We start from the raw sequence: 23,512 nt of genomic DNA on the forward strand, positions 1-23,512 counted from the left end.
ATTTCTTAGTCCAACGCACGGGTTGCTAATGATCTGTCAAAGCATCAACCGTGCTCCACATCTGTGTCCATCTTTTGTCCTGCACCATGTCCGTGTTACTTTGTAAAATTTCTCCCTGTTAGTTTGTTTTATTTATTTTATTTATTTTATTTATTTTATTTATTTTATTTATTCTATTTTATTCTACTCCACTTTATTTTTTATTCGTTATTTAATTGTTTTATTTGTTTAGTTATTTTATTTTAATATTTTTTTAATTTATCAAAAGTTTCTATGGTCCCAATAATTGATCATTCAGCCTGTCTTGTTTACACAGTGTCCGCCCTGTCATTGCCCAATGGAGACGTTGACCTTTCACACACAGGGCAACTCACCCTTTTTACCTCACATTAGTGCGGGGGCTGACGACTCAATTGGAGCCAATCACGCGGCAAATTTTGTTGACGGGAGCAGAAAAAAAAATACTCAGGTCCGTGTGAGTGGTAGAAAACGATTGAACGAACGAAATGATTCCGTCCATATAGTTTCATCGCCCCTGGCCAAGGGCTTATTTATTGAGGGGTCCATGTGTGGAAGACAGAGACTTCCTTGTGCAGTCACCATCTCATGAATCAAGCGCTCTGGTGATCTTGTGACCTGCCGGTCCTTCTACTCTGTAGTGGAGTTCAAAGGTTGACCCTCGATCTTTTTCCAAATATGCTGTTGAAGCCCTCCATGACTGGAATTCCGCTCGGCCATCAAATCGGTTTAATCAGAGGTACTACAGTTTACATAGTATATATTTACGATTTGCCTTTTCAACGCATCGGTGGCATCTTAGTGAAGAATCGTTACTGCCGTGGATTTTCCCTGACAGCGTACACGTCAATAAACCGATCCGAACAAATCCAGCTAACTGAAAATATCATCGGAGATCTTCTTCAATTGGCTGTGATTCATTCCATGATCAGATCTCACGCCTGATTGATAACCCGAGTCGATGTCGCGTTCGAAGCTCAGCCATCGGAAAGGGGTTAATCTTCCCCACCATGTGATTCCTCTTTTTCGATTATCTCCAATCACAGCAGATGACAACCGTTTGACCGGGTGACACCCCCCCCTGCCAGCTCGTGCTATTCACAAGTGGAATAAATTTACACGCTTTTACGCTTGACTTTCAAAGACCATAACGATGACGTCGGATGTCATTTGTTGCTAAGCTATCAAGCGGCATGAATATTATTAAAAAAAAAATGGGGCTGATTCCATCAGCGGGCTGTCCGTCAGGTTGTGTTCAAGTACCCCTCTTGTCTAGTTTTCTCATAGCACTATCCCGAGGTATATGGAGGAAAGGGAAGAAGGGAACGCACCAAAAAAGAAGAGCCGAGATATTCCACAGGGGATTGTGGGAACCCGCTGATAAAGGCTTGCATCTTAATCCATCCTTAGGCCCGTCTTACTTTGTACGATGAGCTTTTTATGTGATCATTAAGGGTGTGTGCGTTCACTACTTTAGGTATACGTTATATATTTGTTTTTGTTTCGATTTTTAACACCTTGAATCTTCTATTCCGAGGCTCCTCGAGATCTTCAAATAACTCTATAAATAACAGAATAATAAATAAAAAATATTACCGTATTTTCACGATTATAAGGCACGCATAAAAGTCTTAGATTTTCTTCAAAATTGCAAATTGTCTTCACTTTTAATAATACATTATTTTTTAAAATATTTGACCAGTTTTTACTTGTCTGATTTGTAAACGAGTTATTTGTTTTGTAGCTTTTACTATATATGCATTTATTTGGGTTGACAGTCATAATGGCCCTCCGAAAGAATGATTACAATGCGGCCCGGGAAAAAAAAGAATTTGACACCCCTGCAGTACGGTATAATATAAATAATCATAAATAGCCAAGAAATAACGCAGAAGTCTTCACTCAGCTAACAAGACACTTAACAATCAGCTCATTAGGACTTGTTTAATGGATCGTAAGTGTATTAAGAGCGCTAATTAATGCGAATCGGTTCTCCCTCTTAGGTTGAGCTCTCACTCCAGGCTTATGCGTTCAGCTCTTTCGCTCCTCCTCTGGCTTTAGTGGAATTTGGCTGATGCGCGCCGAGGGGGAGGATGGGAGGGAGACTCTCATCTTGTTTCAGTGCTTTATGAGTCTGACGTGTATGTGGGTAATTGCGGTTATAGGTGATTAAACTCACCGTGCCCTTCAGGAAGCATCGGCAGCTATCAGTCAAGTCCAGGCGCAACAGCCTGCTTCATCTTGCTAGAACTCACCGGTTATATTCCAGCCAATATTTGATATTTAACGGTGAAATCTATTCTTAATTGTGTTTGTTATCAAAGTGGAAAGTGGGTTGGGTGTGTGTGGGTGGATAAAGGTTGAGACGGGATTGTAGAATCATTTGATCATTCCATTTGGTATATGTTAATGCATTCATGCGTAATTTGTGCATACATTTGCAAGTTGTGTTTGCATGTATGCTAACGTGCTATTTATACCACAAAGAAGGGAAGCCCGTGGGCCTGTTGCTTCCTGGTTTAATTGGCGTGTTAATCATGTTTTTTTGTGAGAGGGATATCAATGTGTGTTTGTAAAAGATCCGTGACTTATCTCCAGAGGCAATGTGTGACCGTGGGAGTCCAGTTCTGAACTGACACTCCCAGAGCGTAGCTGAGAAGACACAGACGTGATTTTGAGCTGGAAAATATTTCGTCTTGTGTGGCATGGACGAAAACATTTTTACCCGTTGATCACAATGCCGGTTAAATGTGTTTTATTTTCAACTCTTTCATTTGGTTTTGCAATTAAAAATAAAAGATGGATTGTAGTGGAAAAATCCAAGACTATGTTCCTTTTTGAAAAACTTGCTGGACGACGGCGTGTATTTGTTGGACGGCCGCCAGTGCAAATGAAACAGAAGGGAAGTCAGCAGACTGGCCGTCTTCTGTTGACTGCTGTTAAGATTGACCCTGTCAGGTCAGCTGTCGAGGTGGCACGTTACGCCCTCCCTTCTGTTTTTTTTTTTTTTTTACAGTTTGAGCCAGCCAAGCGTCGGGCATCGTTAGCTCGAAAGTCGTCCTAGCGAAACTAGAAGCAATGAACGCTTGTGTCTTTCCATGCCAGTCATAACACCTTCGTTATTTGGTCGCTGTCGGAAAGCCAATCCCAACACATAATTCACAGACATCCAACCCACGGGAGGCCGAGCTAAAATATATATATATGGATTTTATCGTTGATAAATAGACTTTCCCGAAAATGACTTTCCCAGCTCAACTGTCAAAGCAAAGTTGCATCATCGGAAAAATGTTCTTCACCCTTTGACAGCACTGAGGGATGTTTGTTCAACGTTCAAGAATGATTTCTGCTTTTGTTGCCTTTTACGGCTTTTTTGGATCGTAATCAAGATTGGATCTGCGAGTTCCTTCGAGATTCTGGATAATTTGTATTATAAGAATAGTTGTCGTAGAAAATTTGAATAATACAAAGTGTGTTTGTGTTGTCGGTGCTGTCTGAACGTAAACAAGTTAGTCCCGTCCCCCCTGCAGAACTGATTGTTCCATAAAAAATAATCGGAGGGGGGTGAACATAGGCCAGGTAGCTGCTGCCAGTCTTCTCGCTTGAACATGAAAGATTCATGCTTGGAACTGGGATTATTCCCATCTCTTGGGAGTTCCTCTGAAAATGCAACCGGAAGGATGTGGGAATAAATGGAGAAGTAGGAACAGATGAGAACGAGAGAATGGGAAAATGAAATGTGGGAGAGATGAAAGAGGCTCGCCTCTCATCTTCACGGACTTCGCGGGTCCACGCAGAGGTCTGCTCGTACTTACTATTCTTTTGTTGACCACCTTCATGGTTGATGTGTTTTTTTTGTGCTATGTATTAATTTATTTTCAAAACATATCTCAAGCTCCCCTGAGGAACTGCAATTCTATTGATGCGACAGAGACCCATGTCCATGTTTGATCTGGCACCTGACTCAAAATCAAATACTTTAAATGCAACATTTCGGAGAAGCTCGTTTGTCGTACCGGTTTTGGATACCGCACCTTATAAGACGGCGGAGCAGTTCAAGAAAATGCAACTTCAGAAACTTTCCGGGGCTGGAACGATGTGTCTACGTGCTGCAGGAAGAGGCCAAGGATACTCACGAACACGCCTCGGTCAGGAAGTCGCACGTACGAATCGATGCCTGTTGGAGGGAGTACAGTATGTCGTGTGTGTTGAGTGTACTTTGGATCAGGTTATTGACCCAAAGCGAGCAAACACGTCTCCCTTGATTCCACTAAAGACACTCTGTCAATATACCAACCATTGGCCCATCGTACACAAATACTGTATGTATGATCGTGGAGTTACGAAATATAAAGACGATTCCTGTTTGGATCTGGATTCTTTTGATTCCTGTATTCTAGCCGTAACCTGATACTTACCATTTATCAGCCCGCATTTAATTTGATCAAATCAAGCTGTCAACTATCTGATAGCAACAAAACGTGACAGCCAGATCAGATTTCGTACCGCTGCCGTTATCTCGACATACGTATGTATATTTTGGATCGAAAAAACTTCAAGTGTATTTTGGCAGTAAGCGAGTCCGATAAGGGGCGTGGGTGGTAATTTTCGTCTTAAAGAGGAAGCTTGATGAATCATAGCTTCCTGAGTACCACTGTGATGTGGATTGGTACGGATGTGCCACTCACGAATATATTTTATATAGAAATGGAATTCCACAAATAGATCATTTCTTCAATCATTGTTGACATGAAACAAGTCCTCAAAAAGAACAGAAGGGACATCTGTTGGAAATGTTATCCTCTGACGTCTGCTCCACAGGCCGCAGAGAAAATTATTACTCTCCTGTCTTCTCGTTGATGAAACTACTATTGTCCATTTGATGTTTCCATTAAAAGCTGCTGACCGAAGGACTGCCGGTGTTGCTCGTTCTTTGATCCGGTTGTTTTTTATTTTTATATCGCATCTTTTTCTCGGTAGTGATGCTGCTTCAAGTCGGATGAGGTATAATAGATGTACTAGTTCTTTTCAGTGACGCGTATCTGGAGTAGAAATTAGACACAGCGGGTGATTCGGTACGGACAAATTTACTGCTGTGAGGCCGTTTCGGGCTGATGCCTCACGTCATATTTTCCAAATCAACCTCACCTTCTGTTCAGAAAATCTTTCTTTAAATAGCTTCAGAATTATGTTTCATAAAAACGCATAGCCTCTTAAAATTCGTTCTACCGACTTAGGTTAAAGGTCAGTCAAAGTCAAAGTCTGCTATATTGTCAATTTCTTCACGTCAAGACACTCAAAGAGATCGAAATTGCGTTTCCTATTATCCCATGGTGACAAGACATATTTTATATATATTATATTATATTATATTATATTATATTATATTATATTGGTCCACGGACAAACAAAACATTCAAGTAAACAATACAAACAGTAAAAACAAGAAGGCACAAACAATGAAATAAGAGCAGTGAATAAAAAAAAATAAAAAATAAATAAATGAATGAATGAATGAATGAATGAATGAAAATAAATAAATAAATAAATAAATAAGAGTTCTAGCCCAGATCAATCCATTTTCATAATATGACTTTTAAGTTGTATTTACAGGCTGCTATTTATTCTCTGCGGTATTTGTTCAAACTCGCCTTGCTCCGAGTTCCCCGGCGAGAGACAGGTAAAACACTTCACGGCTGAAGAGAACAATTAGGCCATATCAGCAGACTGGAGTGCCGGCACTCGTCAAAGTGTTTGCGATAGCGGCCGGAGTTGGCATCCAGCCACGGCCAACCTCCTCAGACACTCAAAAGTCACCCAGGGTAAGAGCCTGTGCTTTCACCCATAACGTTTTTGGGCGATGGATGAGAATTTGGGGTGGGGAATAAAAGTCTACAGGGAGAGAGAAAACACTAATAAGGAGGGCGAGGGGAAGATTTAAGTCTTTAATGAGGGCCGACTGGGGTTATATCAACACTGTGTATCCGATGATTACGGCCCACCTAGTGCAAAGTTACGGGTGGCCTGTTTTTCGGTTCTTTTCTGGCATTTTGTCGACAGTCGGAGTCTGCAAGTTGGATCATGGATGTCAGCAGATAGGGGCGTCAAAAGCAGCCGAAAAAAGGGAGTGAATACTTTTGATTGGAGCTGTCAAGACTCAGCTGTAGTTTTCGCCAGTCTGTGTGATTGCAACGTGTCTTGACAGGAACTTAAACTTTGTGAATGTTGGAATGTGAGGAGCTTTTTTTTTTTTTTCGCACTTACTCATTCTTGGGTTACCATGCGTCATAAGGTGGGATGCCATGCGAAGAAAGCACCTGCCGTATATTTCGAAAATTCGAGCCGTATCGAGGTTTACTGAATTCAACTATAGAGGTCCAATCTTTTTATTTTGAGATAACGTAGCGTGACATTGACTGAACAGTGAACCACGGGGCTCCACGGAAGACTGAATGAAATATCAGCTCTCTGTTGTCATGGTGATATAGATATCAGCAGAAAGACTCCCCCAAAATGAAGTAGCGACTCCCGTGTTATTTTGGGCTGCAGGTTTTACGCAACTGTCTGACTCGCTTGGGATTTTTGTTGAATTTCTCGCCGCTTTCCTTTTTACTGACTCTGAAGACTTGTGGGGAAATGCTAATGACGAGCGTCCTTATCCTCAGTCTGCTGTGGAGCTCTGTGTATTTCAAAACTGACTCACCTGTCTCTCATAAAAGTCCTTGTGAAAAAAAAAAATATACTTGGTACCTTGAATCAAGAGGAAAATAAAAACAAACAGTTTTTGACCAGGAACCAAAGCCATTAATCGTATTTTTTTCCCACCCAAAAATACGGTAAAAAAGACGGGGGAAAAAAAAGAAGAGAATTCTGTCAGTTTCATGGAATGAATATAAAAACTCTCTTTCGCCTGCACTAACTTGAGTCATCCACACCAAACTTCCAAAAGTTGACAACTCTCTTGCAAAAAAAAAAAACTGCAAATGAGGAGAGCTGTTTTTTTTTTCCTGCCCATTACCAGCTTTCAACTATAAAATCTCAACCATCAACAAAACACAACTGTTTCATCATAATAGCACATGGCGTAATTTCCAAGGCGGCTTTTATCCCCCCGCAACAAGCCGTATCTCTCAATCATCCATTCATACAAAACATCCAAAACCGCAACAGCAGGACACAAATTGGCAAATTTTCTCTGCACATTCACGCCAAACAACAGAGGATAAAAACGATGAGACGAAGAAGTATTGTTTGGGAAGAGAAGAGATGATGGGATGGAGTACGGAGGCGGTAAACAAAAAAAAAATCTGCTATTGGCTGCTGGAGGGATGGCGGACTAATTTGTTTATTTCCGTTCCATCAGTTGACAGGCTTGAACAACGTCCATTTGATATTTAAATTTAAATACATTTGTGTGCGTTGGCATCCACGCCAGCGTCTCAGATGTTCTAACAACTTCCAAAAACGTCATTTGAGGATACTTTCCTAGCCTTTTCTCTGACCTTCCATTCTCTAGTGTGAAAGCAGGAAATGAAGAGAACACTTTTTTCCCCCCCCTTCTGCTCTAATCTCAGTCTGGCAGGCGAGAATTAGCAAGCTAACACACACGCGCGTTTGTTTTTGACTGTCGGACATTTTCTTGCGAACATCATTTCGATTCATGTGAATGTCGTAGATGGTAGAAGATGTTGTCATAATATTGTATAGATGTTCCATTTTCCTCCAAGAGGGTTGGAGGAATGAATGAGACAGAACAAGATCTACCTTCCAATAGAAGTGGAAACTGGCTGGGAATGGAAGTTCCTCCCCAAAGCTTCCCTCGCACCCCCTGCCGAGACCGACAATGGCAGATTGGCAACTCTAATACCGCAGCTCTTTTTATCTGCTTGAATTAAAACCCCAATTGGAAAGTGCTTGTGGGAATTGCTGGCTCATGAAGAGCTCTTTTATTTATTTGTTTATTTTTACGGGAATTATGTGTGTGGGCGCGTTTTAGGGGGAAAAAATGTAATTGGAGGAAAAGAAGCCTGAGGGGTATCAGTCAAAGGATTATACACTGAACTAATACAGCCTGATGCAGAGCTGTTGTTTGGCCTTTTATTAAGAAGGATGTGTGTTTGTTTTCAAAAGGATGAGGCCTGTGTGTGTATGTGTGTATGTGCTGCTCACAGGAAGTGCTCAAGAGGCAAGCAGGATGTGCAGGAAAATGTTTGGCTGAGTTGAGTTGGCAGCCAGCAAGCTGCGCGGAGAAAGGCACAACAGTGACGCAAAGATTTTTTTTGCAAAATGCCCTCGTAAGAAAAAAAAAGTAGACATGTTCATGCGAGTACGGAAAATTTCGGAATGAGACACATGACCGCAGAGAATAACAACAGGCTAAATGTGTTTATACTGTAAACTGTTAACTGTAAAACACTATCATGATCTGGCACGCTTGTTAATATGTTGATTGGAAAAAAACACTTAAGTACGATTTTACATTTCGTAAATAGTCACACTGTGATGTCAAAGAACGATAAATACTCTTGTTTCTGTGTGGGGGGGCAAGTTAGACCCGATTTTTCGCAAATGAGGGCTGCACCGCTGTGGGAGTGGTCACAACAACACTCAAAATATATTATTTCCTCCTGAACAGACTCATCGGGTCAGATGGGCTCCTCACCCCTGGGCTCGCCCACCTCCCATCGAGGGATGCACCATTCGTTGTTGAGTCCCACGAGCATGGGACCGTCCGGGTCTCTCCACTCTCCCATCAGCACGTTGAGCTCGCCCATGAACGGCCTGACCTCGCCCTTCTCCGTCATCAGCTCGCCTATGGGCCCCCACTCCATGACCTCGCCCGGCATGGGTTACGGTCCCAGCGTCAGCCCCCAGGTGAGGCCAGTAACAGATTGTATGTATTTTATTTGCCTTATTATTGAAATATTATAACTTTTTGTCACGCTGGGAAAAAAATTATGAAACCGCAGCTAGCCTCTTAATTTATCGCCACAAATTGCATTGACGCGTCTCAGAAGTGCAAATTGACCATGCCGACTGTGACGCCCACATAATGCTCCTAAGTAGGCCCCATCGGGCTGAGGCTCTGCTTTGACCCCGTGACGCGGTTAATCGAGACCCATTCAACTGGGATTCCGCCGTAGTTTAGCTCTGTCACTCTTCCGCCGTATCCGAGGCGCATTTGCCGCTCTCCCGCTGCACGCATTGCCTCTATCCTTTCAATCTTCTTCTCTCTGTGGTAGCTTTTTTTTTTCTCTCTTCATCTATTTTGCATCATCTTCCTCTTTCTGTCATTTTTGTTCATCACGAGTTTCTTTAGAATTAACACACATACATACTTGCCTATACGACGAGGGCACTCTTGCTCTCACACACACATAATTAAGACATCAAAGTCTGCAGTGGCCCAATTTCCGCCTTGAGCCATATCTCAAATTGAAAGTTTCTTTTAAAATGCAGTTGCTGCTCTTTTTTTGTGGTCGTTAATAATTGTGTAACGTGAAACTATTTGGATGGAGTGTATTCATGCCATTGTTGGGACTTATCGCTGCCTTCTGAGCTAAAACTAGCGAGTTGTACGGTTATGAGCGAATGGCGAGCAATTTTTTTAATTGCTCGAAAGGCATAGCGAGACTTTCAAATGCATTTTAATACTTTTGAACTAATTTTGTAGCTAACCATTCATTGTAAGTTGAAAACATCCATATACAGCATAGGTGTCAAAGTCAAGGCTCGGGGGCCAGGTACGGCCGGGCGCATCATTTTAGGTGGCCCGCAAAGACAAATTGTGCCTCAAATCCAAATTTTTCAAATTATTTTCACTTTTATAAAATAGAGATATTGTTAGCAATTTTTATTACCATTCATTTCTTTTAAATAATTTTCATTTTTTAAATATTTGATTTCAACATTTCATTTTTAAATATTTGAACAGTTTTTATTACTTTTGAAAACTAGTTATTTATCAGTTTGTTGTGTAGCCAATACTATATATTCTTTCATAAATTTATTCGGCTTGATAATTTTAATGACCCTTTGAGGCAAACCATGACTACGATGCAGCCCGCCACAAAATTAAGTTTGACACCCCTGATATACAGTACATTATTTGTGTCCTGCCACACTTCAGGGAAGTCTGTAATTAAAATTTCCAATGATGTTATTGCACAAATACGCATGCATTTATTAGCATGTATTGAAATTCTGCAAAGTCCTCCCTCCATCTGACACAATACCCCATGTCTGATGTTTGATGAGTTGAGCCTTTAATCCGTGAATGTTTGCATAGCTTCGACTACACTGTTGCATTTTGAGGGTGGGGAACGCGAGAATGTCACTCGGAGGGTTGCGATGGCGGCACGCTGTCTCTGGTCACGCACTGCGACGCCGCGTGAATTGCGTCAGGCGACGGCTGCAGTTTGATCAAAACACTCGCCTGACTATTCTTCTGGGAGTTAACTGAAAAGTCACAGATAAGGGGTCTGTCGTTTTTCCATAAGACCATAACCACACACCGCCAGTTCTCATGAGAATTTTTGTAGGCTCGCTTGAGAAAACCAACACATCGGATTTGACAGAGAACAAAAGAACAATCGTAATGTTGTGTCGGGATCTCACATGATTGGTCACAAGATTCGGTATTGATGAATATACGTCGTCCACACAAATACAATGCTCGCTTGTCTGCACGATGTGTAATTTATCGAGCTTTAAACAGCCTTTCCTGCAAAAGATGAGCAGCAATGACAACATGATGAAAGCAAGGGGAAAGGATGACTAAACTCCCATTATGACTCGCTTCTTGTGTTCTCTCAAAGCACAAACCACATGTTGAGAAAAAGACCTTCAACATCAGCCAGGTCTTACATAAATGCAAAGAAAATCGTACTTATTTTCTCTTGTGTACCCAATAGACAGAAACACAGATGTACTTTTTTTTTTTTTTTTTTTTAGCCGGGGTGTTGTCGACCTGGTCGGGAAAAGACTGTATCAGCATTGTAGATGCACAATGTCGCTGGATATCCTGTCGTAGGAGGAGACGCCAGAACACAACCCATTAAGCAAGTGGTCAGGTTTTTTTTTTTTTTGGGACTTTCGTTCGCTGGCAGTACGCCCTGTCCCTTCATTAAAGACAGTCAAACTGTCAAAGCATCTGGAAGACATTATTAAGCATGGAACGTAATGATAGTTAACTACACGTGTCAAGAAAAGGTGGACCTTTAAATCTCGGCCAATTTCATAGTTTTGTCGACCGTATTCTTTTGACTATAAGGAGCACTTGGGATGGATGTTGAAGTTGAATAAAATTTCGTGTACTGTTTTTTTCCCCTTACGCCAGTTGGTCCCATTTGTGCAAATTTCCAAAAATAGAAAAATAGCGCTGTATATTATAATCCGGAAAATACGGGTATATGACTTAAATAATAATAATGTTTGTGAATAGTCTAACCAATAACAGACCATGCCGTGACTTTAAAAAAAATAAAATAAATACATCTAAAAAGTGTTCCTGCAGTCAAACACAGAAAGGGCACTCATTTGCCGATGGTGTAAATGTTTTACAAGAAACGCCGCTCGCGCCAAATGAGTTATAAATGAGCAGCCTCGATGATGTCATGCAGCACTTTTTGAATATGTCATGTTTTCGCAAGGGTCGCTTGGCAACTGAAACACAACATGTCGGACAGAAAGCGTTAAGTGGCAGCGAGCGAGAGACAGCAAATGACAGAGAGGTGGTGGGGAGGGGGGGGGGCTTCCTGTGTGGGAGTCATAAAGGTCCATTCCTTGTCTTTGATGGGCCTTGCTGCAGTCACTCTGCATGACATCATGGTTGCGAGGCTCTATTGGCTGCACAAAGGGGCTCTGTCTTGGCTCCCTGGAGAACAGTTAAGACTCTCTAATGTCAATCAAGACCCAAATGCATGAGGGGACAAGAGTTTTCACAGCCAAAGTTGTTTCCAGGTGGCAATTAAAAGCAGCTCGCATCACACAGACCCTCCCCGACCAAAGCTAGGTTAACAAAGTCCCACTAGCAGTACTCAAAATTATTTTGAAGTTGTATTTGGAGCATACTTGCATATTTTATAGAATTGGAATGGGGTTTTTTTTTCTCTTGCTCTGCTCCCATTTTCTGGTGTTTACTGCAGCTGTTTGCTGTTAAGGCAAACGCAATGCTTAAAACAAATCCAACTTGGAAGGCATCCATGGAGAAACTTTTGTAGAGGAGGTGTTGCTTTGATTAGTTGAAGCCAAATACATAAAAGACCTGAGAAGTAGATTCCGGGGATAAGAACGTATATTGAACTAAATAAAACTCTTGAGAGCCATTTTTATTCATCATACCAATTTAGGAATGTCAATGACATCCACTTTCTTTCTGCTCTTGGAGCTTTTTTACTTTGTGTCTTTCGAACTTGTTTTGGAAATTGAGCAAAATTAGTTGCAGAATTTCTAATGCGGAAAATAGAAAATGCGGGGTAGTATATATTTATATTACCCTAATTCGTACATATCTTGATTGACATTGTTATAGAGATTTAGAATTCAGGATCTTAATCATCATCAATGTGGGCCTAAAACAGAACCGAGGGGAACTCCACATTTAATTTGCTGGTTTTTAGAGGAACATGTATCCGTACTTACTGAGAAACATCTGTCTTTATGCCTCAGATTCAAACTGGGTATTTTATGTCAGTTTACAAGTTTACGAAGGCGTTTTACAGCCGGGAGATTAATCGTTCTTTGAAAAGATTTATTCCATCATTTCATCACTCATTCTGACAAAAACTTGTCAATGTCAGCTTTGTGTCAACTCGTTTGCCAAAAGCTGCAATTTACGATGCATATATGCCCTGGCATCGCTAAAAGACTTGCTTCCTTTCATTTCTATTTTTCACTTTTTCAAAACAGAATAGAGCGAAACGCTTATTTATTTATTCATATCTATATTTTTGCCAGCGGTGCTTGTGAGGAATCTTGACTTATCTGGCGTGGCCCAGCATGGGGTAAATTTGAGCAACCTCCGAGCTGTCTAGTCTACTTCTCCTAAATATTATTCATGGGGAGTGTATAGACGGGGATATTTTATTTATATGACCCAAGTATTTGCAGATGTTCTCCACAGTCCGTCAGCACGCACATGCCGGCTATGCTTTCACCGGCCGTGTCGCTTGATTTGTTCTTATTTGTGAAGCATGCATTGTTCAAACAGGTGTTTCTCAAACATATGAGAGTGTAATTGATCCCAAAGGTTGTCTTCTAGCGAACGGCTTACCCCGAAGGCCACAGAAGCGCGAGCCCATTAACACTCTCCTGTGTGAAACCCGAGCCTCCATTTCTGCTGATTCGTGTCCAGATTAGACCGAAAAGCACACACGCTAATTAGCGAGAAGAAAGTTCTCAGTCAATCCAGCGGATATTTTGCTGGATATTTCAGGTAAGTTGTTTTTAGAAGGAAGTGGCCTTAGTGTGAAAGGTGACACGGGGTTATCACGAGGTTACCTCATGACCTCATCCCCGTCCTCACCTCTGTGAAGGCAGCTGTCAACAGGAGATTTCAAATCCTGTCCACTTCCTCTTAACATTCTTCCACACGTTGCGTTAAATTCCTTTTTATAACGATGTTGTGGAAGTTTTCACAAAATCCAAAGAGAAACTTTCCTCTTATTACTAGAACGTCGGAGATGGTAGCGGTACCCTAATAGCGTGGAGATAACTTTCCGCAAGTTTCAAAAAAGGTGCCCTTGAACTGGAAAGCAACTAGAGTTCCACAAGAGAGTTTACGTATTGAAGAGCGCTACGCCCGGATTTGATGTTTGCTTTTGAAGTGTCTTTCTGAGCAAAGTCTGTGCTCGGAATCAAACTAAGCCCCTCTTAAGCGGAGGCCTCAACTGTCTCCAGTCTTTTCCCTTTTCTCCTTTGCTCACTCCAGGGATAGATCTTTTCATTTTTTTTTTTTCAGCAACGTGTTTTCCGTCGCATACTAATTGTTTGTAGGACCGACTCAGCTCAAAGATTATTGCCCGTTAACGGAATTACCAAGGCGTTATTGTCAGTTTTAAGGACTCCATCTCATATTCCATCTTGGCTGAATGCAGTCGGTATCTCAGATATTGCTGTATTCTATAAATTTTCCACCAACAATTATACATAAACAGCTAATGTACCAACCAAATGTTCTCCTTCCGTTACGTAACACATGAAACTTATTTATCTGGGGTATTACATCCACTCATGTTATACTGCAGGGAGTCCTACGTCCTACATTTCCAGTCCTTGAGATTAAATGCCCCTAATTTGTTTATCTCGCTAAGTCTGTAAAAGTTTCAAAGTAAGCATTCCAACCCCTCCAACATAACTTACCCAACGTAACCCTAACCCTAACCCTAACCCTCCCTCCCAGATGAATACAATATGGGATCGTCAAGGGATTTCCTAAAATGATAATAGTGTACACACAGCTGGCATACCTTTCTGTGTGGGGTCAAATGTATATGTTCAGAGAGCATGTCTTCTATTTCTGAGCTACTTTAATCCCCCCAGATTTGACTCCATCACTGTGGAGAGAGAAAGTGGTCCTAGCCAGCCCGCCCCGCAGCAGTTCGCAGCACTGTTGGGATTGAGTTGCAAGTTGACTGAAAATAGATTGTGAATGGAAGAGTTTTCTGTCAGGCGGCAGGGGGGTTTTGATAGAAACCATCCCAGTCGAGGAGACGGCTCTGTTGTTAGTGCTGCGCTGCGGGGCAAAAGACTAGACACAAGTGTTCAAGTGAGGTAAGATCGTGCGTGCCGTTCTGCAACTAGTTTTCGTGAGCGGCCGACCGTCGGCGACGAGCGTTGGGATAAAGTGAATGGCATCGCAAGACCGCACATATTGTACCCCTGGTAACCAATCCCTATTTATTCATTCATTCATTTATTTGTTTTTTAAATGTATTTATTTATTTATTAAATGTATAATTGATTATTTATTTATTTATTTATTTATTTATTTTGACTTATTTATTTCCACACCCAAAGACTGACAAAAGTTTCTCAGATCTCTTTGGCTCACCACAAAATAGACATGAAGTAACTTGGACTCTTTGACATCAATGCGGTTGCGCCATTGAATTCAACATGCCTTGCAGCGAGAAGAAAAAAAAAAAAAAAGTCCTTACTTTGACTTTGTTTTGTATGCAGAGGCAGCTCGTGTTGTCACACATGACCAGATTTGAAATTAACACATTTTGAAATTAATGAAAGTGTTATATTTGGAGAGTCATCTCTTGCCTACGTGTATTTTTCAAGTGGGGGGTGGGGGGGGGGGTTAAACCTTTGAACCGACTGAACCAGCCAAAGATCGAAACCCACATGAGCTTTTAATTTTCTAGTCCAACTCGAGTTCCCATGACACCACACATGTCATGCTGAATTCTGTAAAATAGAGTCTAAAAAGTTGCAGAGGTCCTCCGGAATTTTCCATTTGATCCTGACGGTAAAGCATCTGGCTTGGAATATGCAAATGTACAACGACACGCTACATTATGGCTTCCAGCAAGAATGGCAGTGCTGCTGCTGTTTTTTTTCTTTCTTTCTAAGTTGTTAAAGAAGAGTTAAGTGAAGAGCTGAAAAATGTGAAATGTGATGCCAGGAGCGAGTCCTGCTTATGTCTAGACTTGTGCATCAATTTTGATCCCTTCTTTAACTTTTACTGCTTTGGGTGTTGTGTCGAGATTTTCTCACTCATAGAAATTGTGAAAAACATTTCTTTAGTGCAAAGGATATATTTTGTATATTTTATTCGTAGAGAAACTACAGCACGTTAAAATCCAAGTCCGCTTTATTTTTCCTCCCACGTAAAATAACTCTCTTAAATTGCTTGACTTTAGTCAACACATTGATGTTTTGTTTTTTTTCCTCCTGCATTGTTGCTTAATAGTGGGCTGCAGTAGCTTCTGTTCCGCTCAGAACATTTTGTGTTTTAGGATAATTTCAGTGCTCCCGCTAAGATTTATCTTCCCCGAAACAGAGTGTAGCTAGTTAAAGTAATTAGCCTAGCTTACTTTACGCTTTTTGCAAAAGGCAAACAGGGGTCACCTTCACGAGAGACAATGAAGTAGAATATAAACTGGCAGATTTTTTTTTTCTGATCTACTAGTCCATTTTGTGCATGTGAACAAAAATGTGTTCGAACTCGAAGCTACCTTCCAAGATTCAAGATTCAAGATTCAAGAGTCCTCAAATTACCCAAAATTGATATCAATTTTATGTTGACCTGTTGCTGTGTGTGCTTGTGTATGTTGATGTTCCAGCTGAACTCGCCGATGAACTCGGTTAGCAGCACGGAGGACATCAAGCCCCCGCTGGGCCTTAACGGGGTGATGAAAGTGCCCGCTCAACCCTCTGGCACGGCGCTGTCGCTCACCAAACACATCTGTGCCATCTGCGGGGATCGCTCCTCAGGTAAGACGCTTGATGTGTATCATTATACACATTGAAAATTGCATGTTCGCCTACTCTAGAAGATTCCACCCGCTGTTGGCAACTCTGTCAGAAAAGTATCAGGACTGTTGATGAGCTGCTCCGTCGCTTCCTCAGGTAAACACTACGGCGTGTACAGCTGTGAAGGCTGCAAAGGTTTCTTCAAAAGGACAGTGCGCAAGGACCTCACCTACACGTGTCGCGACAACAAGGATTGCGTCATTGACAAACGCCAGAGGAACCGTTGCCAATACTGCCGCTACCAAAAGTGTTTAGCCATGGGAATGAAGAGAGAAGGTAAAGCACATACCGTTGAGGATAGTCACTCTTAATAACTTATTTTAAACAATGTGCATGTTTTTTTGGTTTTTTTTTTTACTATAAGATGGACCAGATTGCAGTCTCTGTGAAGGCGCACCTGACTATAAGACGCCATGTTAATTTTTGAGAAAATAAAAATATTGTAGGTGCCCATTATCAGAAAAATACGGTAAACATACGTTAAAAAAAAAAAGATTGTCCTGGGAATTAATGCAAGATATTCTTTATTATATTTATATTTATAATTATTACTATAAAAGGCTATTTAGATTTTTTTCAGGAACTTATAAAAACCACTTTACATTTATCTCATTTGCCACAATCTGTTGAACATTATAACTCCATTCGAAAATATCCTACTTCAAGCAATACTTTAGGGAAAATAAGGATTTCTGCTTTTACAACCCAAAGAAGCTCATCCTTACTGAAAATGGAAACTCTGTACTGAGTTTATGAGAATCGACTGTCCTGAGGGAGAGATGTTATGTTGATCGGAGATATGGAAACAGAAAAGGAGGCGTGTGAACTTCTTGTATTACATCTTCTGACTGTTTGCAATCGCAGCCCTGCTGATTCTTAGAAGCTAGAAAATTGTTTGGAACAGCTTGTACCGATACAACACATACCCGTACGTTTATGTCCGAAAATCGCCGAAATTGATTGAAGCTAAGAAGCTGTGCGGAATCCCTGCAAATGTTCCCGCAGTTCCTTCTTTTTCGGAATTGAATTCATAGCTCCCCAGTTCTGAAAGAATCCAGTAAATATAAAAGAGATTTTTTTTTTTTTCGTGCTCCCAGACACAAAGGTGTGAATTTTAACACCTCGCGAGAGTGTTAAAAGTATTAGCGCTGGCTGTCGGCAGTTCTGCTCAGAGCTGCTTCGCACTCTCAACGCACCGATCGCAATTATGGCCGACGATCACCCCGAATACGCATATAGACCGAGTATGGGCGATGATGTTGAAGGGTGTTAACCGAGAGCATATGTTTGTGTACCTGAGAGCGCCACTTCAACACCTTTTGAGTTCGTCTTGACCTTTACTTGGCCTCCTCTCCACCACCGAAGGACTCTCTCAAGGATATTATCGTTTAGTATCACTCGGGGTGCCGCCTAAGCCGCCCACTACACCCCGAGGGTAGTAGTTGCAGAACAAGGCGCTAGTAGCCCGAAAGGCTAAGCGAAGCTGCAGAAAGACGAACGGGATTATATAAATTTATACTCCTGCAGTCAGGGGAGAAAAAAGGGAAGGGGAGGGGGGGGGGAGGAAAGTTAACATGATTTCAGCCCTCTTCACCCCTCTGTGACTCCAACACAAGTATTTTACCCTTGGGCTGACCTCCACCGCCAGACAGCAGATCTTCTAAAGTGGGGCCCCTTTCCTTCTTTTTCTTCCTCCACTGCTTCATTCTGAAAAGTCATCGTGTCGCTTTTCCAGGTGTGAAACGTCACAATGACGCAAAATGAAAAACCGAAATAAATTTTAAAATAGCCACTATTTTTTTTTTTTAACGTGGTATTTTGACTCAAGTTAATTATACTATGCTCAAAAAAAAAAAAAAAGAATCGCACACACATTTATGCCTCTTTTCCTCTCCATTCAAGGGTGGAGTTGTGGTTCCTTAGCCGCAGTGAGTCTCGGTGTCTGCTGAGCACACAAACCATTTCCTGTGTCTCCTCGCCAAGCCAATCAGATGACAGAACCACTACAGTTATGCAGTCCCAAAAAAAAAAAAAAAAATTGTCCTCATTGATTTGTGTTATACTGAAACTGAGACTGCTTGGCGACCGCACGTCACTGACAGAACGTACATTGTTATTGTGTTTAGAAATGATTTGGAGGAGAGCATGAAAAGATTTTTGAGCATGTGTGCAAAATGTAAAGCGTTGGAGCAATTATTGATGCCTGACAATTGTCAAAGAATCCAAAAATAATAATAAATAATAAAAAAAATCTAATATAATTAAAATAATAAAATAAAACTGATATATTCTGAGACCGAAACTATCAACGTATTTCAAAAAATAATAATAAATAATAAGAAAAATCAAATATAATTAAAACAAATAATACAACAACAGATTGAAACCATCAACGTATTTCTACTTTGAATTATGGATAACCTAATAAACGGCAGTAGTGACCGGAACCAGTGTTGTTACATGCAGCCGTTCAGGAGGAGCGCCAGCGAGCCAAGGAAAAGAACGAGAACGAGGTGGAGTCCACAAGCTGCGCCAACGAGGACATGCCCGTGGAGAAGATCCTGGAAGCCGAGCAGGCGGTGGAACCCAAAACCGAAACCTACATCGACACCAACCTCGGGGTTCCGTCCAACTCGGTGAGTTTTGAAACGAATTCGTAAATGATCACCGTAACGATATTGACTTATTTATAATTGGCTGGTGGACTCGCATGGTGGTCTTGATTTAAAATAGAGAATTTCCAGATGATATTATCTTCTTGTTCCATTTGAAAGGAAGTTTGGAGTTCCTTAGACAAGGACTGCTTGTGATCAGGAGGGTTCACCTTGCACGATCTTCGTTAGCCTCGAATATGGTATCTTCTCTGCAACAGCTGGCCACGTCTTTGACATAGCGGAGACGAATAGTGATGAATAATGCAACAAGCAGACTGTTCTTGAAAGCATCCTCGCATAGTCTCGACTTTCTCAGGAATTCTGCTGGAGCATGAGAAACACGGGAGTGAAGGAGGGAGGGAAGGTGAGGCTGAAGAAGCTGGGGCAAGAGTGGCGGAGCAAAGGGGGGGGGGGGGGGGGTTCTTGTGGGACTCGTCTGCTTCAGGGGAGGAGGGAAATGTCCTGTGAAGTGAAAGTGGAGATGTGAAGGCTGTTATGTGAGTAAATGGAGCTATTTTCGGAGGCTGGATAGACGTGTAGGAGATGAGCGTTGACATTCGGGTGTCGGCGCGGACACTCTGACTCACTCGTTAGCTTAGCGTGGCCTTTTTTTTCGAGCGACGTTGGAAGTTCCCTTGGCAGGTTGTTGGTTTGCTCTGGATTTGTTGGTTGATTCCATTTATTGGTGGTAAATATAATGAAGTCGTTCATAAAACCTACAAGAGTCAAATTGTCATGATTCTTTTTTGGGTTGTTTCGATTATATTTGGTAGATTTTTTTTTTTTCCACCTGATCTCACCTTGCTGGTGTTAACCAATCAGCTCGCTCGGCCACTCCTGTCTCGTCCAGGTGATCCTTGTTGTCTCCTCAGGTGACTTGTATTTAGCTCACTGCTTTTCTTCACTTCTGGTTGGATCTTTGCTTGTGTTGGTGTTCATGTCAGGTCCACCTTTTGGTTTTTGGACTCGTTTGTTTTGTATTTTTGAAAGCCTATCCAGAACTAAAAACTACTTAGACCTAAAACTACATATCAGTCTTTTCATCCTATAAAGAAAGTGTTGGCGACTGAGCCTCCATTGTATTTCATATTTCATATTCCATCAAAATATATTCGTACATTGCTTTCTGCATGACATGGCAGCAAAAAAAAAAAAGAAAAAAAAACCTTTAAGGCTGTGCCGTACTTCAAATGTATCTCTAGGATGACAACTTTGCCTAACAGGCTACTTAAATAAAAGTTGACCTGAGCTGTTAGCAAAATAACCTCGCAGGTTGTACTTCTCTTCTCTCTTCTTCTCAAACCTCCTCCCCCGCAAGGCTTCCATTGAGAAGCACTGCCCCGTGCTGTAATTAATCACAAGGCCCGAGAAGCATGAATGGACCACCAGCGCCACCGTCTAATGGCCTGGGTCTGTCCAAACTGAATCGAGTGTGTTTATCTCATGCTGACCTAGAACAGAAGTTAAACATGCGTTAGTAATGCGTGTCCAGTCAGATAAGGAGAAGCCTCTTCTTAAGATGGACGGGGAGGCTTTAGTCATCTAATCCTGCAGGTGTTTTGTTGTCGCTTATCCCTCCGTAAAAAAAAAAGCAAGCAGTGTTGCGTTTATTTCAATGATAATTAACTGATGATTCATTCCCCGCGCCTGATGTATGAGTTTCCGAAAAGTGGGCCACTTGAGTAATTTATTTCCAAGCTGATGTATGAGCCTCCAATTTTCTCCTTCTTATCACGCTCTTATTGGCTAGCAAAAGCTGAATCATGAAAAATTGAAAGGAAAATCTTTCTCTTCAAGCGATGATATTTTTATAAATGTGCTAGTTATACTTTTTTTTTTCATTAATTAAAACGTAACATTGTTTGACTTTTGCGATGGACAGATTGTGAATATTAAGACTGAGGTTTTTCCTTCCATCCTAAACGCCGCTTTGAGATTTGATGGCTGCGGGAAAATCTCCGCTGTCATCTCCACAAACAGAGTCAAAGAAAGCGGGTCAGTGTAAACAGATAGTCGTGCAACATTCATGAAGCTCGCCTCGACAACTATCAACCAGTATCAAGACTCGTGACGGTCACCTTTTTTTTCTTCCCAATGAATACTTATGAAGAGGATGAACATCTCACGATATCCGTCATACCCAACTACACCGACCGCATCTCCCAAGGAGATCCGTCGCTGCAATATTCATGAGTCGTCTCTCCGCTTTGTGTCTGCTCGCTTTTATTTTTTTTCCTCGCTTGTTTCCAATGTGCGATACCGAGCAGTCGGTGTGAGTTTCACACCGAAGAGAAGGAAAGGGAACACGGAGGACAGACGGAGATGTCTCTCTGGTCTGTGTGTTACAAAAGGAAGACGTGAGCGGAGTGACGCTCGCTTTCTCCTTCATCCCGAACTAATCTTCTCTTGAGAGGTGCGGCTGATGGTTTGGATCCTCCGAGCTTTATAGAATCGATCAACAGGCTTTGGAGGAAAGAAACCGGGCAGGTTCTGCCGATTATGTTGGAGTTCACACGGGGATACTTCCAACTTAAGCGTACTTACGTACCTCATTGTTTTGTTTACAGAGGTTTGTCGTTTGAGGATGGAAGGAGATTACACATTAGAGATTGGGCAAAGGAGTTTGGGATTGTCGGGTGGATTTACATTTTAGTTAGCTGGCACGGGTTCCGTGTTGTGTTGCAATCCCGGCGCTGTATTATACGCTCGCTGTGGAGCGAAGAACAAAGATGGTGTCAGTTTTGGAACTTCTGATGATTTCAGATCATATGGAAGTTCCAAACTTCACGTCCCTGGTACACAAAAATAAATGTACATTTGTGTACTTCCAGTTGTTGAGTTGAACAAATTCCTGTTGGTTTCAAAATTTCAAGTCACTGAACGCTAGCCAAGTATGAACAGTATTATTGTTACGATTTTTGCTTATGTCAGCATATTTAAAATATCCCGTAAATGGCGGGAGTATATAAAAGGATCAAATTAATTGCGGAACACATTTATGTGTTCCACAGTTAATTTGGCTTCTTAAATCGAAGCCTCATGTTTTAAATTGACTGTGTTCCGGTATAAAAGCAAAAATCATAAAAACGGTCATTATCCAATAAGTTCCGAACATAACTTTATTTCCCGGATTTCTTTTCCCCTCTCGCATTTAACGAGTTCATGTCCCGGTTCAAAAACGAAAAACGTTTCCTCGCCACCATGTGAATCTCATCTTTGTTGATTATTTAAAAAAAGTACATAATTAAGATTTATTTTCATGTGACTTACCTTCTATGTTGAATTTAATTAAAAAATATTACCACACACTTTTCATGAGTAGGACACTCCCAAAGTAATTTTTTTTTATTATTATTATTATTATTTAATTTTTTTTTTGCTTGCAGTTTTTTGAGGGATTTTTTTTGCATGCAGTGTTGCAGTTTATTATTATTATTATTATTATTATTATTATTATTATTATTATTATTATTATTATTTGCTTGCAGTATTCATATCAGGCTTTTTTTCTTTTTTTTTAAATTAACTTTGTCTTTCTTTCCTTGCAGCCGAATGACCCAGTGACAAATATCTGTCAAGCCGCAGACAAGCAGCTCTTCACATTGGTCGAGTGGGCCAAGAGGATTCCTCACTTCTCAGAACTACCGCTTGACGACCAGGTCATCCTCCTACGAGCAGGTCTGTTCACAATCCACTCAAATTCCCACCAACTTATCCGCACTGACAATTGTTATTATTCCATTTAAAAATAAAAACAGAATATATCGTCTGTTGTTAATAGAGGCAAATCTCAGGGGGGAGATTTTTTGCATCAATGAGAGTTGTGGTTGAATCTTGCGTAAATGGTTTCAGTTTGACCACAGAAAGATTCCTCAGGAAGTCTGAAGAAGTCAACTAGATTCATAAGAACAATGTGCGTTTCGATTACAGAGAAAAAAAAAAAAAACAGTTTGACGAGACTTCAGTTGTTCTGTTTGGAATATATTTGATTTTATGAAAATAAAATCACAAAAAATATTTCTACCAGTCCAACAAAAACAATGAAAATGTGCTTTTGATAGCAAAAAATAAATTTTATAATTAGCAGTAGTAGTATTTAATAGTGTGTGGATATGTCGGCCATTATTTTATTTTTTTTCACAGATAACGCCGAACAAAGATTTAAATAAGCATGTGTCCCAATACTTTTGTCACTCATCATAGCCACGTGTTGCTCTCGCTGTCCTGTCAATGGCGCCTTTCTGATATTCTCGACAATCATCCAAGGGGGCCTTTTTTTAAAACGGTGTGACTCGTCTGTCATGTCGTCCCCATTCAGCGACATCACACGCGGGAGGGTCTTTCGGGGTCCCCCAACA

The 23,512-nt window shown here is 41.2% G+C and overlaps 1 protein-coding gene across 2 annotated transcripts in view; it reads left to right on the forward strand.

The window, feature by feature from the left end:
- The window catches only part of rxraa (retinoid X receptor, alpha a), a 48,645-nt gene that overhangs the window by 18,082 nt on the left and 7,051 nt on the right, over positions 1-23,512 (forward strand). The window contains exons 3-7 of one of the 2 annotated variants that reach the window (XM_049738107.2): positions 8,654-8,892; positions 16,311-16,461; positions 16,597-16,776; positions 18,952-19,136; positions 22,703-22,832. In XM_049738107.2, coding sequence (XP_049594064.1) covers positions 8,654-8,892; positions 16,311-16,461; positions 16,597-16,776; positions 18,952-19,136; positions 22,703-22,832 — 885 coding nt within the window. The remainder of the gene's footprint in view (positions 1-8,653; positions 8,893-16,310; positions 16,462-16,596; positions 16,777-18,951; positions 19,137-22,702; positions 22,833-23,512) is intronic. The other variant, XM_049738108.2, reaches the window with a different exon arrangement.

This window comes from Syngnathus scovelli, chromosome 13 (genome assembly GCF_024217435.2).
Source record: "Syngnathus scovelli strain Florida chromosome 13, RoL_Ssco_1.2, whole genome shotgun sequence".
Taxonomy (NCBI): Eukaryota; Metazoa; Chordata; class Actinopteri; order Syngnathiformes; family Syngnathidae; genus Syngnathus; species Syngnathus scovelli.